General features: G+C 40.4%; 3 protein-coding genes across 6 annotated transcripts in view; all 3 read left to right on the plus strand.

Annotated features, from left to right (window-relative positions):
- The first annotated feature begins 4,909 nt into the window (after nucleotides 1–4,909).
- LOC121180880 (homeobox protein MSH-C-like) lies at nucleotides 4,910–6,343 on the plus strand. Its single transcript, XM_041036559.1, has 2 exons — nucleotides 4,910–5,330; nucleotides 5,931–6,343. Exons 1-2 carry the CDS (start codon nucleotides 4,910–4,912, stop codon nucleotides 6,341–6,343), a joined length of 834 nt encoding a protein of 277 aa, XP_040892493.1.
- Nucleotides 6,344–8,539: 2,196 nt separating this feature from the next.
- LOC121180068 (ATP synthase subunit d, mitochondrial-like) lies at nucleotides 8,540–11,695 on the plus strand. Its single transcript, XM_041035192.1, has 6 exons — nucleotides 8,540–8,618; nucleotides 9,741–9,871; nucleotides 10,447–10,543; nucleotides 10,954–11,025; nucleotides 11,334–11,396; nucleotides 11,511–11,695. Exons 2-6 carry the CDS (start codon nucleotides 9,750–9,752, stop codon nucleotides 11,640–11,642), a joined length of 486 nt encoding a protein of 161 aa, XP_040891126.1. The 5' UTR covers nucleotides 8,540–8,618; nucleotides 9,741–9,749; the 3' UTR covers nucleotides 11,643–11,695.
- A 704-nt stretch (nucleotides 11,696–12,399) lies between these two features.
- The window catches only part of pnpla6 (patatin-like phospholipase domain containing 6), a 28,904-nt gene continuing 23,456 nt past the window's right edge, over nucleotides 12,400–17,847 (plus strand). For all 4 annotated transcript variants that reach the window (XR_005893928.1, XR_005893929.1, XM_041035346.1 and 1 more), the window contains exons 1-2: nucleotides 12,400–12,475; nucleotides 16,642–16,715. Coding sequence is in view for 2 of the 4 variants with exons in the window: in XM_041035346.1 (XP_040891280.1) it covers nucleotides 16,683–16,715 (33 nt within the window). In the remaining 2 variants the exon portion in view is untranslated. The remainder of the gene's footprint in view (nucleotides 12,476–16,641; nucleotides 16,716–17,847) is intronic.

Consider the following 17,847-nt stretch of genomic DNA (forward strand, 5'->3'; position numbering starts at 1 on the left):
ACGCACATTTGTTCTGACCTTTGGTGCATGCAATAACATTATTACTATCAGACAAGCATCGCCAATTTAGATCTACAGTGCTTTCATCCACTTGTACTCACAGAAATTAGAGCTGAACCTAGTGGCATATTTATTGTCATTAAAATAACTAGAGGAAGTTATGCAAATTTAAACTACAGGACCTGAAACAAATATTATGATTTAATGTAACTGATCTATTCACTGGATCTCTCAGTGTTGAATTACATGAAAGTGCTTTATAACTGGAACCGATGAGCAAAAGAAAAAACAAAATTTACTATCCCACATTTAGACATGTGGGATCAGGATTTTAACTTAAAAAAGTGTATCAAGTGTAGCTAGTTTTTGTCATTATCACGATGATGATTGTTATTTTCATTTCCTTTATCGCAACAAAATGTTACATCTACAATGATTAATGACTCTATCAGTCACTTAGTGGAATTTGACAGTGCAAGTACTTTAAATTCAACCATGAAGAGTCTCATTAAATCTGATGATGAAACAAAATAAGAAAATTGCTTCCAACATTGCTTTCTATTTTTTTCCCACATAGTTTAAATACCAGCTAATACATTTTTATGACGTGAAAAAGAAAAGATTTCACATAATATGTACCAAATTGCTGTAATTTATACAATAGTTACTGGTTTTGGCCTCGCTGAGATTTGAAGCCAGCAGTAAAAGAGAAAATTGATGCTGCTGCCTTGGTTTTTTTTTTTTTTTTCTCAAATACACTGCATCACAGCTTTGGCTGCTAAGAGTGTATGAGATTGCGGCGACATTCTTTGGTTTGTGAATGAGACCACAGAGTAGCCACACAAAGTTCCTCATCTCCAGTCCTCAACCTAACTCGCCCACTCGCATTGTCTCGAGACTTTCCTCAAGAATGTGGATTTCTATGGCCGACGGCAAGCCAGACGAAATTGCCAATTGCATTGTCACCTCTTGTGGTTTTTCTTCTGAACAATTTCTATTGGCAGCAGAGTGCAGGAGGAACCCTCTCAACGAAAACATCTGTTTTTGAAGACACTAGAGAGGGGAACGCTGTTGAAGATGCTATTTAAAAACGTTAGGTCGAAAGAAGGGTCAAAGCTATCAGTGTATGAGCAAACATTAATTTGAGCTTCGGAAATTCAAACATGCAAATTCCTCCAGCACGGACAAAATGAAATGTGTTTATGTTTGAGTCAAAAACAGCAGCTATAACACTGCAGGACACTCTGTCCTCTGATTGCTTTTTTACAGTCCAAAAAAGAAGCCATGATGAAGGCAATTTGCTTCATTCGCTTTCAGCATGGCAAGAATATTTCCCTCATTACCCGACATTCAAACACAGGGCACTCTGATGCCACAAGAGGAAGTGGCTTTGGCAGAAAATGTCAAACCAGCGTTTAAGTGCAGGACTGAAGCCAGTCTGATGTGGATTGGATCAACTTGTTAAGTCAAATGAAAGGTCAAAGATATTTTTCCACAGCGCCGAGCAACCCAAAGAACTGCTATTTAAACTGCTGTTAAATGGAGAGTGCCATGCTGGTCACCTTCTGTGAGGAAGGCAAACGAGTAAAGGTGTCGAAAGAGACAGAAAAGTAAAATAACACACAGTGAGACAGATAGCTAGCTGCTCCTAAATTTTCCTGCAGAAATGTTAATGTGTTGAGCAACTTTACCACAAATTTCTGAGCCTCCTCCTGACGATTTCAGACCAGAAAAGTGACAGCGACGCGAGTGTGACATGCCGGGCTGCTGCTGAGAATAGTGCACTCACTTGTCCCTATCTTTTCTGCACTCATGTCATGTCAGCAACGCGTCCATCTCGTTGAATCCTGTAGCTACAGGTCTTTGTGCCACTGTCGACACATCTCACAGGGATTGAGTTCCACAGCTCGCTCACTCCCCTAAATGATCTGTTTGTTTGTCAGAGGGCCTCACCACAGCGGGGAATTCACACATTGTTGACGGAAGACGGACACCAGCTCACCTGGACTCCCACAAAGTCTGACGTAGGCAGGTGTTGCACCTGAAGAGACAAACTGGATCCTCTTCGGACCAAGGAAACAACTGCGTGACACGAGAATCACCTCAGAATCATGTGAGATTGTTTTCTCACGTAACTTGTTGTGCCGCCACTTGACCCGTGCACTTTATGAACTGTCTAAGTGGTTTCATCGATGCACGAGAGCTCTGGCCCCCGCACATTCATGTGAAAAAGTTTTCATTTCTGGTGTCAGCTGAGGGGAAAGTGCTTCCTATTGCGCTTGCACCGTCCTTGAAGGGCAGATCTGCTTTCAAACTCACTAACACCTTCTGACACAGTTCACTCGCCTGCATGCTGTTACAGAAATGTCTTTTGGGGTAGGGGAGAGGGGGCCCTGAAGCTAAAATACACTGAAGCAAACACCAGGGGAGGAGAGGCAACTGTACTTCTCGTGGAGATTTATCTCTGGGCGTACCTGTATCGGATGAATGTCCGTATGAGTCTGTGCGCTCCACAGGGCTGACTCTCATCCCTTTTTTTTTTTTTAACACGACACTATGGATATGAGATAGAGGGAAGGGGGTACAGGATCGCTGGGATTTAAACCAAAACCAGCTGAGTGACGAGAGGCCCCTGCTGTGTGAGGGCTGGCTTTGTCAGATAGGAAATGAAGGAATGGACTCAACATCAGGATTTACTCAAGCTGAATCATCATCCAAAAGTTGTGCCTGTTACTTGATTAGGGATAAATTGCTCTTCACACCTGAGGGAAGCCAGCCGTCAGAGATCTCTATAAAGAATTTTATCAGTCAAGCAAACATTTGCTTTTTTGTTGATTTGTTGGAAAACGGCAGCAATTAAAGTATTTCAGTTGTGTGACTGTCATATGCTGCATGATAAGGTTGTAAAAACGCAATTAATTACTTGTGGTTGGTGGAACAAGGCAAGTCTAACGGGTTCATTATTCATCGTTTCATCCAATTAAAACAATCATGCATGAAGGCGGCTGATTGAGTAATCTGATGGAGTAAAAGTGGAAATTTTAGGTTCTTGGACTGACCACTAAGATAGCGTTGATGACTGTGCAGGTCTCAGTGGGGTCTTGGACTGATGAAGTCCAGGAGGCCGCGCTCTGCTGCTGACACATTTTTAATGTGATAACACCTTGGACATGTTGAAAGGGAAGAATTTAGATTATGAATCATGAAGTTTGAGGGAGTTTATGTCTGTGGGTTGCAAAGCGATGGAGGGGAATAATTAGTATGTGACAAAGAAGGACCGACTGGTCTACAACCAGAGGTGGAAAGTAGCTAATTCATTTATTGTAACTTTACACCTCAACTACACCACACCTCACAGGTAAGTATTAAGCTTTTCACTGTTCTACATGTGTCTTGGTTACTGGATGCTATGCAAATAAATATTTTGTTTACGAAACATATGATCAGCTCATAAACCGATTCTTTCTTATAAACTTAACTAACAGTACACAAAGTAGATAACATTAACTTCACCAGCTGCAACAGTAAAAGCTGCTTACATGTTCATGCAACTTTAATAATTATCCAGTGCAGTCCATTATCATGATGTAATTGAGGAAGTCAGTTTGCTGAGAAATCTGCTTCTGTAGCTCTTACCTAATTTTACACTGTGGTATTGATAGTTTAACATAATACTGACTTCATGAACATTCATTCTCCAGCAACTGTCTTGAAAAGTGTCCTATTGTCTTTACAGCAGATCATATACTCTAAATATTAATTGCTGAGCACAATTTCAACAGTTTTTTCAACAGTTTCTAGACTTATCAAAACGTGTTTTTTCTCCTGTTGCCCTGGGTTCGCGACGATGTCGGAATTATTAAATTGTTACTGTTATGATTTTAATAATAAAAAAAAAACATCAACATGAATGAAACTGTCATCAGTTTCATACTAGACGTGAAACGGTTAACTGTCAGCGCCCGCTTCGCAGCTCCATGCAGTGGACTATGAAATATTTGGAGGACAATTGGTTAAGTGGAGTTAACCGTTGCCTTTTCTCCCCGAGGTATCTTCCTGTTTGATCCTGCCGAGCCTGGCGCCTTGCAAAACACAACTTGTCTGGCTTATTAAATAGTATGACCTGGAGAAAGAAAACGCCTGTTGCTTTTCAACTGAGGCCATTGTGAAGCGAGAAGAGCTCATGACAGGCCTTAAATTGCAGTAATGCTGTGTGACCAACAGTCATAGGCCCACATAATCGATTTCTATCCCGGCAGCGCACGTTTTCTCATTTGATGTAATTTTAAGTTTAATTATTTTTACTCTTCTTTAAGTTTTAGACTTTAATTTTCTCTCTCATACAGCTTGTTTATTTATGTAATGTAATTTCTAGTGTTATATTTTAACATGAGATTAATACATTTGAGCGTTTTCTCTTTGTCTTCTCCGTCTTCTTTGATAAAGGTATTACTTTGATATTGACATGATAGTTCATCCTCAGCTTCACATTGGGAGAATAATTCAGCGTATAGTACCGATGGAGTGCCCGGCTAATGGATGCAAATGGTCAACAGAGTCCTCCCCACTGGTTAATTGCGTTAAAATTGGTCTAAGCTACTTTGTGAGAGCCATCAATACCCCTGCACCGCATGGGGTCTGTATGATTAACTTCTCCTTCCTTTCAAAGGCCTCTTGATGTTCCCTTGAAAGGCAGCCGGCCAATCACAACCGCATTCGCAGACGTCACGAGGCCAACTTGACGAGCTGATTGGTAGGAGCGGGGAGGGGGGACAGCCCCTGTCCTTTTATAGACGACCCCGTCCAGCGCGTTAAAGCTACTGGGCACCGCTGACAGCGCGCACAGACGCATATTGGACACTGTACACTTCAGCTACTCCATTCCTCTGAACGGGCCACGCGGACGTGCATGGCCCCATCCCCTTGTATCGCGATGAATCCTGCGCAGGGGTCGCCGTCCCAAGACGCCAAACAGCTTCATCAAAAAGAGGAGACGGACACAGACGGAGAGGAACTTCAGCCTAAAGACATGACCACTGATAAAGGATACAAACTGGAGAGGAGCAGCCTCCCGTTTAGCGTCGAGTCGTTGATTTCCAAGAAGACCACCTGTCGGACTTCTTATTCCCCCTCAGATTTAGCTCTGGTCCTGCCCAAGCCCGTGGCGGGGCAGGGCGCACAGTTCTCCCCAAGGACTTTTTACGCGGAGAGCAAGGTTTCCGCGGAGAGCTCGCAGGGTGTTTCCAGTAGTTCCAGCGAAGACAGTCCGCAGTTTTGTGAGAAAGATCAGAGCACTTGGTTCCAGACGTCCTCCTTTTCTACTCCTCCTCGTAAGTCCATCCCTCCGCTATTGCTGGAGTTTTGAAAGAACATTTTTTTTTACCGTCAATGATAAGGGCTGCAAGAATATCATTATGTTATTAGGTATAATTGCACAAAACTGTAACTTTAATTTCCCAGTTGTGTCACAGTAATGTTATTGTTTGTCCTATAGCTCCACAGGCTGTGCCTTAATTTCTGTTTTTGCCCTTAATGTTTAACAAACTCCAGATACATGATGATAGAGTGTTGTGCTACTGTGCATGTGAAGCGCATATTTGGCTGCTGCACTGCTTCTTTGCCAGATTGTTATTATTTGTATTCTTAGCCTATTTGTATCTTGATATAGTAAATATGCCTTTAATGCAGATGATATATGTGAGCAAATATTTAAAAAGTCTGAGGATGATTCTTTTAAACCGTGCAATTCTAAATGGCACGGCTAAAAGTGGTCGGTTTGTGAAGCAGGTTGACAGAGCAGCTTTTTTTTTGCGGCATCATGTTTGCGTTTGCATGTAATCTCGAAGACTCATGTATTTACCTACTGTGATGATGAAGTATCAAGGTAATCTGACCTCAGCTGTTTGTCTTTGTATTTTTTCCTCTAACAGGGAGCTCAAGTCCAACTCAGTGTACTTTAAGGAAACACAAAAACAACAGGAAACCTCGCACGCCCTTCACTACCTCCCAGCTGCTGGCGCTGGAGCGCAAGTTTCGCCAGAAGCAGTACCTCTCCATCGCCGAGAGAGCCGAGTTCTCCAACTCTCTCAACCTGACGGAGACTCAGGTCAAAATTTGGTTCCAAAACAGGAGGGCCAAAGCCAAGAGACTGCAAGAGGCTGAGCTGGAAAAGTTTAAACTGGCCTCTAAGCCTGTCCTGCCCGCCTTCGCGCTGCCGTTCCCCATCGGAGCGCACATGGGTTCTCCAACGTGGGGTCCGTCAAACGCCTTCCCGAGGCCCAGTCTGCCGGTCCCAGGACTGTTCAGTGGACCTGTCACTTATGGGATGTACTATTTGTCTTAGTATTCCTGTGTGTGCCTGTGTGTGTGATTTCTAAGGGAAAAAAGATGTCTTCTGTTTGCAATACACGTGTATGAGGATGGTGAGTCCTTAACATCTTGGAAAACCATTTTTAGATTTTCAGTTTGGAGTTGGGGAATTTTTTTTCTAACCTCCATAATTGAAGACAATTAAAAATTGGGACACAGTGTAAGTGGGTGCGTAATTGGACTGAGTTCGTTCACTTAGTCTCCTCATTTTAAGACAGCGTCCAGTGCTGTGGCTTGTGGTTTCGCAGGCCTCTTTAGGCAAAACTCCAAATGTAAATGTCAGGTTTTCAAACGACATGTCTTAAATATCTCATTCCGGCCCATCCACCGTGCTCCGCAGTAGTTTGTGAAACTGGACATTCAAAGTGTGTCCAAACCTGAAGGCAATAATCTACTGAAGCGGAGGAAAAAATGCTTAAAAGCAAAAGAAAAGTACTTAAACGGTGTCAGTGCCTTAAGACCAGTGTATCACTTGAAGTGTCTCTGCTCACTCAGCATTGACTGTTTTCTGTCATCATCGGGTAAAAACCGCAGTTTTTCAGAGTTGCTGTTTGTTTGTTGCTTACAGCGGTTCCTGTCACAATTTTTATATTTTGTAAACATGGAGCAAAATTATATTTTAGAAAACACATGTATTAGATTTTTTTTTACTCTCAAAGTGGCCTTTGTGGGAGTGATAATAGATTGTCTGAGGAATTTTGCTGTATATGTAAATAAAATGTGTAGTGTTCATAAAGCCCTGCAGCCTTGCTTGAATAGCAGCAGGAAAAGTGGTATTTATTGAATATCTTTGTATCTGTACTGTGTACATACATCACTCTATCTAAATGTTCAGTTACTTGTAAAGACTGATTTTAGTAAATAAACATCATACAAGGTCTGAAAGTGTCACTGTTTTTCCATATATGAATAATTAATAATACAGGAGTCTGGAGGTTCATACTGTGCCCAAGGAATATGACTTACATTTATACATTTATAAAGGTTTGTTGTTGTTATTTTTTTGTTGTTGTATATATATATTTTTAATTTAATTTAATTTATTTTTTTTTTAAAGAAAACTATATTTTCTGGGTAAGTATGCCAAACGTCAATCATTGTCGCCAAAAACCTCTTAGCTTGACCAGCATTTATTTATTATTATCTAATTTGAAAATTGAGAAGTAATTATATAATTTTTCCAGGGCTGTGCCATTGTCTGTGCGCGTGGAGGTTTAATTCAAAATAGCGTATATATGAATTCCTTATTAAACACTTTGACGGTAAATTGTCAGGTACTTTTCAGCTGGAAACTAATAAAATCCTTTCATCACCTCAGTAAACCACAATTCTGTTTACGTCCTGACACGTTCTGCGTGTCTTCTTTGGGACAGCACACATTTGTTTTACATTTCGACACAATAAGTGAAAGTACATTTTAGTACATCATCTTGCCATTTGAGGGATGTGTTGAAAACCAACGCAAATGGTGTGTTATCCTGAAGAGGACAATACACAAACACACACACACACACCTACTGTCTGTTAAAAAATTAAAACATTTAAAAAACAATTCGCCTATTTCAACTTAGACTGATATATTGCAGTCGTAGGGAGGAAAAGGTACCAAAAGGATATTTACATATATATGTCTGTGTGATGCAAAAAGCCCATAAACAAAGTTTCACAAATTAAGAACTGAATAAAACTGTGGAAAGTTTATTTTTCATGGTCCTGACGATTTTTAAAGTGATGCATTCTATTGTTTCTGATAAACTGCCTACACCCTTATCGCACTGCCCTTTCACTCCATGTGTTAGGTTAAGAGTTAGTTTTTATAATTATATTTTTATATTTTATAACTATATAGGCTCAAATCGGACTAAATTTAGATTTTAAAAAATCTCATTTTCATTCCGTTGTCCTTATTCTGCTCTCCACTTGAAGAGAACCTGTGTCTTCCTAAATAAAATCTAAGAAACATTACTTATAGTTTATAGTTATAGGGGAGATTTGTATCATTATTTCCCGTTAAAGCGCTCAGTTGCAGACTGACCTACAGTGAAACACTGTGCAGATATAAAGTAAGAAACATAGCTGCAGATGAAGGCTCCTGTTTAGTGGCTGAGCTTTCCGGCGGTGCAGCTGACTGTAGACACTCTGTTTGTCCTGCAGAGGGCGGTGGCGGACTCGCTGCGGCTCCTGGTGCTGACGAAGAAAAAACACTTCCGCCGTTTCGTCCTGTCACAGAAAACACTTGGCGCAGCGAGGTGAGTACGCTAGCGGTGCGGGTAAATGAATGAAAGAACACACGATAAAAAACAGTTTAAATAACGATTTGTTCACCCATCACATTTATAGTTGTGCATGGGACGAAAATGTAAACTCTGCGTTGTCTCGGTGTTATAAAACCCTGGCGTTACTGAGAGGTTTCTCTGACCTTGGCTAGCTAGCTAACATAGCTAGCTACCGTTAGCTGGTTTTGCGGAGGTCTCGAATTGAACAAAATGTCAAGGACTTGGTGTCATTGATTAAGCAAAATTTGTGTTTATACCATCTTACATGCTCTGTTAGTTGTTAAAAACGTGTTATCATTGAACTTCTGCAGTCGGACGGTGTTTATTGGCGCTCAGTTTAAAGCGACTTCGCTGCACAAATGTTTGGTGCAATATAGGCTCATTAGCGTCTCATCATGAGACAGCGATCTTGGAGTCAGTCATTAAAACACCACCGTTATTACACCTGTCACACATGCGTATATGTCATTGAAATGCCGAACAATGGTTACTTTACCCTTGGCCATATACAGTCTGGTTCTGATTTATTAGGTCTACCTAACTAAAACTAGTGCAGTCTAATATAACAGTCCTGCGACAAATCCTCCTTCATGAATGTTCAGTTTGTGTTAAAACTGTTTAAAAGAGGCGTTGATTCAACCGTACAGTCTTTTTGGAAGTTGTAGTTGTGCATCTTTGGTGCCTTTTGTAGTGCGTTAAATTAAGAGGTGTTTTTAATATTTAGACAACCCCCACTGACATAGAGAGGCTGGACAAAATAATAGAAGCACTTAAGTACACTGAAATACAGTTCATCAGAAATTACAGCGGCCAAAACCATCTTAAAGTTAAATTAAGATGTCTCTAAAAAATTCTGTGGGAAAGTTAAGTTTTGACTTTGAATTTAGCATTAAATTCAAAAAGCTTGTACGAGCTATTTCTTAATCAGTTTCAAACAAAACTAAACATTATTAGAGTTGAGTGTGTGTATAACCTGGCAACATATTTATACTTACATAAACATGACACAAACATCCTACTTCTACAGCCAAATATTACCTGGACGACTTTGATGTTTTTCATCTGAACTAAACACAGTTTTCTTCTGCCTCTCAGACAGACAGGATGGCAGGCCGTCGTGTAGCCCTGAAGGCCATTGACTGGGTGGCCTTTGCCGAGCGGATTCCACCCAACCAGAGGGGCATGTTCAATGCTCTGAAAACTCGCAGTGATGCTATCTCTGCCAAGTTAGTTATACACCATCTACAAGTGTTAGAAGGAAGGGGAGTTTCACATCAGTTTTTAGTAATGCAGTTAAATGACAGTAGCATATTGATGTGTTTTCTTGCTGATATTCAAGGCAATGTTAATCTGAGGAAAGTTTCAAAGGAGCCTAATGTAAATTTATCTTTCTCTTCATGCCATGAGAGAATGGCACATATCACGGCTATGGAGCTTAAGTGTCTGTTGCTCACAGCCTTTGCAAAATGCTGGAAGGAAATCACAAGATGTGTGTGTTGAAGTTCTTTTTGTATTTCCACATCATATAGTCAGTTGCTTGAACATTTTTAGTAAATAGCTTGATCAAATGCCCAACTTCAAAAAAGGCTGCAGGCACTAAGTGGTAAATTAGTCTATCAGTTATTCTTTGCTTCTTTCATGCAGCTTATCAGGTCCTCATGATCAATAAACTACATGGGGCTGTTAAGTAGTATCCTTAAAAATGGATCATCTTTGTACATAATTGGACTTGTACACCCTCACCAGGCTATTCAGTTCCTCAGTTTATTCCTTTTTTTTGCCACTCATGTCTTTATACCAGACTAGCCTCCCTGCCAGAGACTCCTGTAGCCATTGACTGGAGTTACTACAGGACCACGGTGGCCAAAGCCGGGATGGTTGATGAGTTTGAGAAGAAGGTGAGCTCAAACATTCTGGGAGAATTATATATGCACTCGGCAAGGCATGGGTTTAGAAGCCTACTTTTAACACTACATAGCAACCTTTGCTTAAATCGTTTTCCAAACGTTCCTGCTTCCAAATTAATGGTAAATTCAGTGTACAAAACAATCTCCTGGAGTTCATTGAAAAGGCTGGAATCTAACCGATTTCAGAGACACCTTTAGATATTGTAATCATTAAATTACTTTTTGTTTGAGGCTGTCAGTGCTGGTGAATAAGTGTGGCAGGCAAGCTACAACTTGTTTTCCTTTGTATCAGTCTGCATGACAGAATGCCCTTTGCAACAGTAATCTGGGATAGATATTTCATGTGATAGTTGTTGGTTTGCCTTTCGGTGGTAACTCATACATGTAACTTCTGGACACAGTTCAAAGCCCTGCAGATCCCTCAGCCTGTTGACACACAAACGAGCGCCATCAATGCACAGGAGGCCGAGGCTGTAAGTAATTACATCAAACAAATCCGTTCATTGCATGATTCTCAGCTTTAACTTAAGAAAATAAGAAGTAGCTGACTTGAATTTTCCAAATGTCAAATAAAACCTTGTAGTTTTATACTTTAACTACTGTGTGAATGTGCATGTATTGTCCAAAGATCACAAAATTTACCTGACCCTAAAACACATATTGCAAATATAAAAAAAGAGATAGATCCCATTGATGGAATCAGACGGACTGCAGTAATATGAGCTGCTGCTACTGTTGTTTTGTTTTTTCCAGACATAATTATTTCACTTTTCTCCAACAGAACAAAAGCGCAGTAGCCTACATTGAAGGATCAAAGGCCCGCATCACTCAGTATGAGCAAGAGGTGAGACTGTAATTGCATTAGTTGCTAAAATACCTCATGAACACCTTAAGGGATTTAGCATTTAAAAACCCAACTGTTCCTTCTCTCATTCTATTCTGTTTTATGTGTTTTTAGTTGAATATGTTTAAGAACATGATCCCCTTCGATCAAATGACCATTGAGGACCTCAACAACACCTTCCCGGAGACAAAGTTGGATAAGGTCAAACATCCCTACTGGCCCCACAAGCCCATTTCCGAACTGTAATCCTATTACTGGACTCTCACCTCACAATAAAAATAATGTATTTTAAAGAGAAACATTTGATGACTTCATTATTTGGTAAACATTTGAACAGGATAGAACAGGTTTCTGTGAGAAACAGTGGGCTTGAATTATTGCGGTGCCCACGAGGGGGCGGTGTTGCTGTAGTTTTATTTTGAAGGGTAAACTTGATGGTTCAAATATTTTTTAACATTTTGACATATACTCGGGTTATCATTAATCTCCTTTTCCTCTTGTGATGTATTTAACTGTTGAGGAGTGGAAGTGTTATCCTGAGGCTGATGTGCTTCTGTGAACAATCAGTTGGTCTCAGTCAGAGACTGATTAAATTGGCGGCAGTATTGAGAAACAGCTGAGCACAGAGGTGTGGTAAATAACAAAGTTGATGTAATCATCTTACTAACCATAATTAATGGTAAATCTTGAATTGCATATTAACATTTAATGTAGGCTGAATATTTACTTGTCACAACAGAAATGCTGCTTATATTAAAGTGCGATTTAAGCGTGCAAATGGTCGTGTGCATTTACAGGTCAATCTGAAATGTCAATCATTCCTGTTATCCAATCATGGATCGTCTGGCCCTATCCGTAAATGCTCATTGGACACCAACTGTTTATTTACATAAAAGTAGGTGGGATATTAGGCCCCTTGACCCCGATTTACGCTTTGATTGGCCCACCGTTATAGCGTCTCTGTTGCTGATTGGTCAGAGTTCTTGTGGTAAGTAAAACAGGATGGGCTTCACGAGAGATGATTTCCGTTGTATGTTATTTGACAGGCAGTGACGATTGACGGGACACCATCAGCTCAGGTAAATGTTTCTTTTAAAAACCTTACTATAATTTGATGGCATGTTTTCAGTATGATATGTTGTAGCTCACGGGCTTGTGGTTTATCCCGAGTTTTTCTGCAGTGCTGGTGAGTGAACTGGTGTTGAAAACAGTAGCCATCCGCTATAGTGTGTCAATAACCGTACAGCTCAGTCAGACTAGTCCTTCGGAGGTCAAGAAGAAAAAAAAACAAGAATTTATCTGAAATCGTTTCGTTTCAGTGTCTGTGATGCTTTGGACTTGTTTTACGTCCACAGACGTGGTGCTGACCACAGTAAACCACCATCGGCCGCCTCGGCAGCTAGCTAACGTTATCAGTGACAGCGTTAGCCAGCAGCAGAGATTACGTTATGGATGGGATAGTCAGCCAGGTGCCCTCTGCCCTGGATGGTGAAAAGATGTTCCACGTCGCTGTTTTCAACCATACGAATTTAACCAAAGACTAATGGTAATATCACCCGACACTTTTAATGTTTCTCCAACTTGAAGTTAGTCTTTTCGCACCGGTCTTGGTATAAACAATAAGGCCTGACTATATGTATTAGCCAATCACCTTTAGGCTTCATGTGCCCGTTAGCTAGGGGTACACCTCTGCATCAAAGCATCCTCTACCGGTGCAAATCTGCAGAATTTCATACGAACATGGGTTTTAATTAAAGGAAAACATAACTTTTTAGTGTTCTGTTGCCGCCTCGGTGAGTTTACAACACAACCAAACAATCCTGCCAAGGGATTTACGAGTGGTCAGTAAGGCAACACCTCTGTGGGTGCAAAATATGCAAAACTATTTTGGCTGGAGGGAAATGTGAGCTGATATCGTTCTCTGAGTTCACCTTGGTCAGTGCTTTGCTGCCGTTTGTGTTAGGGCTAATATTATCTCCATTTCCTTTTGAGCGCCTATCTGCTCAAACCGTAAGACATGTTTCTGTAACGGTATAGTATGAAGTGAAGTGTGACAGTTTGGCTTGACTTCCGGGGTCAAAGGTGACAATTCAGTTTGTGTCTAGTTTGTTGTAAGTTTTTGTGGAGAGTAGCTCATTCATCCAAGAACGTGTTTCTCAGTAGCTGTTGTCTTCCACTTTAAAATAATTAAAAATAAGCAGGTTAATGTACATTCAAACTACAGACTGTACATAAAAACTGTATCTTATATACAGCCTATGGTTCAAACACTTTTTATGGCCTACTAACCCTTACAGAGTTGTTATTGTTATTATGAATCTCATGGCCTGGAGTGCGTATTGTGTTAGGTGAAAACAGACATAGTTGTGTTAGTAGTCAGCCCAGGTCCGCCCCTGGACAGTGAAGTCAACACTAGCTTCATTGTTGGTAGAGAACAATGGGAGTAGGACTGCACTGAGGGAGGCACTGCTAGGAGGCTCGAGGCTGGCTAATGTCTCATCTCTAAGGGACAGCAGGCCCGTGCTTTTCTTACAGTGTTGTTACCGCACACAAGGCAATGTAGAAAATGTAGAGGCAAAGAGAGATGATCTGAGGCAACGCGTCTTATGTAGCAACAAATTTTGGTCAACTTTGTCTTCTGAAATGATGAAAGTTTAGTTGCAAAGGCTGCTGCACAAGAGATGAACTAAGACATGTTATACAGCACGAGGGACAACAGTAACTGTCACATCCCCAAATCTACAAGCTATGGTCAGTGTTTGAACAGGCAGTTTTTAGAAGAGAAAAGGACTGTTTTGACTATTTTCCCAAACAATATATGGAAAATCTAACTTCAGCCAAAATTTGCTAAAATTTAGCTTGTGTTGATTTGTCACTCAAAAGACAGACAGACGTATCAAACACAAACTTTGATTGACTGACTTTGACCTTTGTGATTTTCAGCTTTTAAACTATTTAAAAATATATTTCACAATTTCTGGTTAAAAGTGCATAATGTCATATGATATGTAAGTAAATATAAATACACAGAAATTAAGTCACATAATGTAGTTTTAGTGCTGAATATTCTCATTTGCTATATTATGGCCTTGAGACTGTGTCCCCCTTAGGGTTACTTCATGTAACATGACACTCCATCCTTTGCCTTTCAGTGATTGAATTTCATCTATACAGCAGTTCAGCCATCCCCCACCCCGTCACTGATGTTATAGATTAAGCAGGAAATACATTAGACCAAAGACGCAGCTGATGCCAGACTGTGTTGTTACTTTATATGTGGCCTGGACAATAGTAGGACATTAGTGGTATCATTAACAGATGTGTTGTGCTAATTGTAGAGGTCAACACAGTAAGCACAAAACTTAGTTGCTGTTATTTGTAACCAAATCTCAGACTTCAGCCAAAACAATGAGTTGATTAATTGATTAGTCAACAGAAAAGTCATTTACAAGTATTTTGATAAGTAATTAATTGTTTTGGTCATTTTTCAAGCAAAAATATTCTCTGCTTCCAGCTTCCATCATGTGCAGTGATTTGCTTCTTTTCTCTATTTCATAACATTGTAAACTGAATCTCTTTGGGTTTTGGAATTTGGAAATTTCATTTACTAAATTATTATTTGAAAAAATGATTGTCAAAATTAAACAATAATGGAAATAATGCATCTGGGCAGCAGCCAATAGATATTTTCACTGTAACTTAAAGCGTATTGTCAAATTAAATCACAATCAAATATATATATTTTTTTCTTTCTCTTTATCTGTCAGTACTGATTTACATTCAAACGTCCTTTCAGTGAATACTCAGGACACAGAAAAAGAGGCCTATTTATAGTCTATCTAATGTTTGTGGTAATGTCTTTTCTCTAATGGTTGTGAAGTTTTGGCTTTCAGCCATGAGAAGTTGGGTTGTTCATGCTTGTGCTGTAGCCTACTTTGTATGCCCTCAGCAAACATAGAGTCTGTGTTGTTAGCCAACTTGTTTTCCCTCCAGCCTCACTTTCTGCAGAACTGGGAAATCAGTGAACCTCATTGAGCTAAGCTAGCATAGCTGTTTATTTGTCCATAGACAGAGAATGAAGCTGGTTATCCCAGCGACAGCACATACGCCTGTGTCAGCTGAATCAGTCTGTACTGGCAGATGTGGGCAGGGAGGTGGTATGCAGCCGGCCTGGATGAACTTTAGGAATTACTGCTTCACTGCAGTAGCTTAGTGACCAGCACCAGAGGATTCTGGTTATACTGGGCTGCTTCCAGTAAATATAAATTTGTAAATTTGGTTATATGACTTAAAAAAAAGGGAAACCTTGGTAGGTGAAATATATGCTATGTTGTGGCATCTTTTTTTTTGTTGCAGGGGCAGGTCAGTTATTCTCATAAGCAAAATGATCTGGTCCTCTATAGTTTTCTTTGCTAAATCATCAAGTTGTATTCTGGCGAAAACAGAAACAAATTCACACATAATAACACACAAAAACTGACTTGCTCACACACGTTTAAAAAAACTGTTGTATGAAAAAGTATGCCCACAAGCTTTTATTTTATTTTCATTTCGGTTTCTTTTCATCATGTTGTGCTGCCTTAAATGTTGTGTCTGAATCCCCAGTAGGAGTGGCACCAATTTATTTCGTCAGTAAGAAGATCATCCCACAGGGAGGTGAATACAGAGGGATGGATGGATAAAAGAGGGGAAGGGGTTACCATCTGGATCTGTTATCTAGAGAGCCTGCTGTGTTAGTGTGTATGTGACAGAGACAAAAGCCTGGCCCAGTGTCCTCGGCTGTACGCTGCAATAATGTGATCTTCCTCTGATTCGAGTACTCAGTGAAAGCAATTTGAAGGAGAGATTATGTATGGTTGTTACAAGCGGACAGTTAAAGGTACAAACAGTTTAGTCAGGGACATTCGGATTCTCTGCCCTAAGACAAGGCTATGTGCGAACAACTACGTTTCTCTCCACCAGTTTGTGCATGAGTGACTATAGGCATATTTTTACCTTTAAGAGAGGGGTTTGCAGCTGATATTCTTAGTTGTTGTTGTAGGAGAAGCACAGGTGTTTCTAATAACATTAGCATTGGCTCTGCTGTATTTAAGTGTCCCAGTCAGCCATGACAGTGCGACTTGAGCCGGCATGTATAAACCTGGGACCCTGACACTGAAGCAGCAAAATGGAATAAAATGCTTCACTGGCTGTGAAATGTTAAAATATCTATCTGTTGAGTAACGCTATTTGTCTTTGTTTCCAGGGGTCGTTGATGGACCATCCCTATGAAGAAACAGGGTTACAATGGGACAGAGTACCTCGGAACAAGAGGTCGAGGTGGGTTTGTTCACTGTCTTTATTTGCATCATGACAAAAACATGTTGAGTCAAGCAAAACCTAGGTTTACAAATACAGTAAATGTAGGTACATGAGGGGACCATCAGGGATTTGTCTTCAGATTCTTTTTTGTCATTTTAGCACACAAAAAATACAAAAAAAAAGACTGTGGAAACATAGTGGACCCACACAGAATAAGACACAGTGACCGGCCAGAGGCTTGTAATATCCAGTAAGCCATTTCTGTCAGCTAACACATTTAGTGACAATAACACGACACAGATTACAGTCAGAGAGCAGCACAGGGCACAACAGCAGGTCATAAGAACGAGCCATCTGCTTTCCCAACATTGGTCAGCTGACAGTTCAAACAGCCACAATCACAAACCACAATGAAGCTTCCTTGAATTTGAATTTTGTGCTTCCCTTTGAAATGTTGTGCATTATTTTCTCTATTGGTGACAATTACCTTGCCAGTGTAATGTAGAGTATATGCAATGTTTTCTGTCACCTACATTTAAAATAACTTAACAAAACCCAAACCAGTCCTCAGCCCGAAGCTTTACGTAACGAAACGTCTTTAACCCAAAACCGAATACATTGTCCGGACCCATCAGGTGAAGTTTGGGCAACAAAACTTTACATGGGGAAGAGTTTCTTTGAATAATAAATCAAAGGAGACACTTAAATAGAATAGCTGAAAAATAGAGATGCACCATATCATTTTTTGTGTGATATGAGCTCGCAGATAATTTCCTCTGTCATGTGAAGACGCACCACGATTTCCTGTGGGTTTCTTTAGTTGCAAACTTTCAGTTTGTCTATTTTAGCCATCACCTTAGGACTTGTGTACAGTTGCACACACATATACTCTTCTTGCACACACACACATTTACAAACTCTGTTGCGCCTCACTTGAAGCCTGAAGTATAGTTCTGTGTGCACATGCTGCCCGTGCACTCACCATATATCAGCCCCACTGTCAATATCCACAGTGTCCATCTTAGGCCCTTTTACTGCCAAATAACCCATAGCTCCTCACACACTAATCAATAACCACTGATAACACACATGCGGTCCCATTGGCTGTCAGCCAGAACACTAAAAACCTATTACTCTTGCTCTTACAATA

Source organism: Toxotes jaculatrix, chromosome 4 (assembly GCF_017976425.1).
Source record: "Toxotes jaculatrix isolate fToxJac2 chromosome 4, fToxJac2.pri, whole genome shotgun sequence".
NCBI classification, from domain to species: Eukaryota; Metazoa; Chordata; class Actinopteri; family Toxotidae; genus Toxotes; species Toxotes jaculatrix.

Excerpts from the sequence above, each read along its gene's own strand:
- LOC121180880 (XM_041036559.1), top strand. The coding sequence starts at position 4,910 with ATGGCCCCATCCCCTTGTATCGCGATGAATCCTGCGCAGGGGTCGCCG. Across the intron at positions 5,331-5,930 it reads CTCCTTTTCTACTCCTCCTC|GGAGCTCAAGTCCAACTCAG; the intron begins GTAAGTCCATCC and ends TTCCTCTAACAG.
- LOC121180068 (XM_041035192.1), top strand. The coding sequence starts at position 9,750 with ATGGCAGGCCGTCGTGTAGCCCTGAAGGCCATTGACTGGGTGGCCTTT. Across the intron at positions 11,026-11,333 it reads ATGCACAGGAGGCCGAGGCT|AACAAAAGCGCAGTAGCCTA; the intron begins GTAAGTAATTAC and ends TTTCTCCAACAG. Across the intron at positions 11,397-11,510 it reads TCACTCAGTATGAGCAAGAG|TTGAATATGTTTAAGAACAT; the intron begins GTGAGACTGTAA and ends ATGTGTTTTTAG.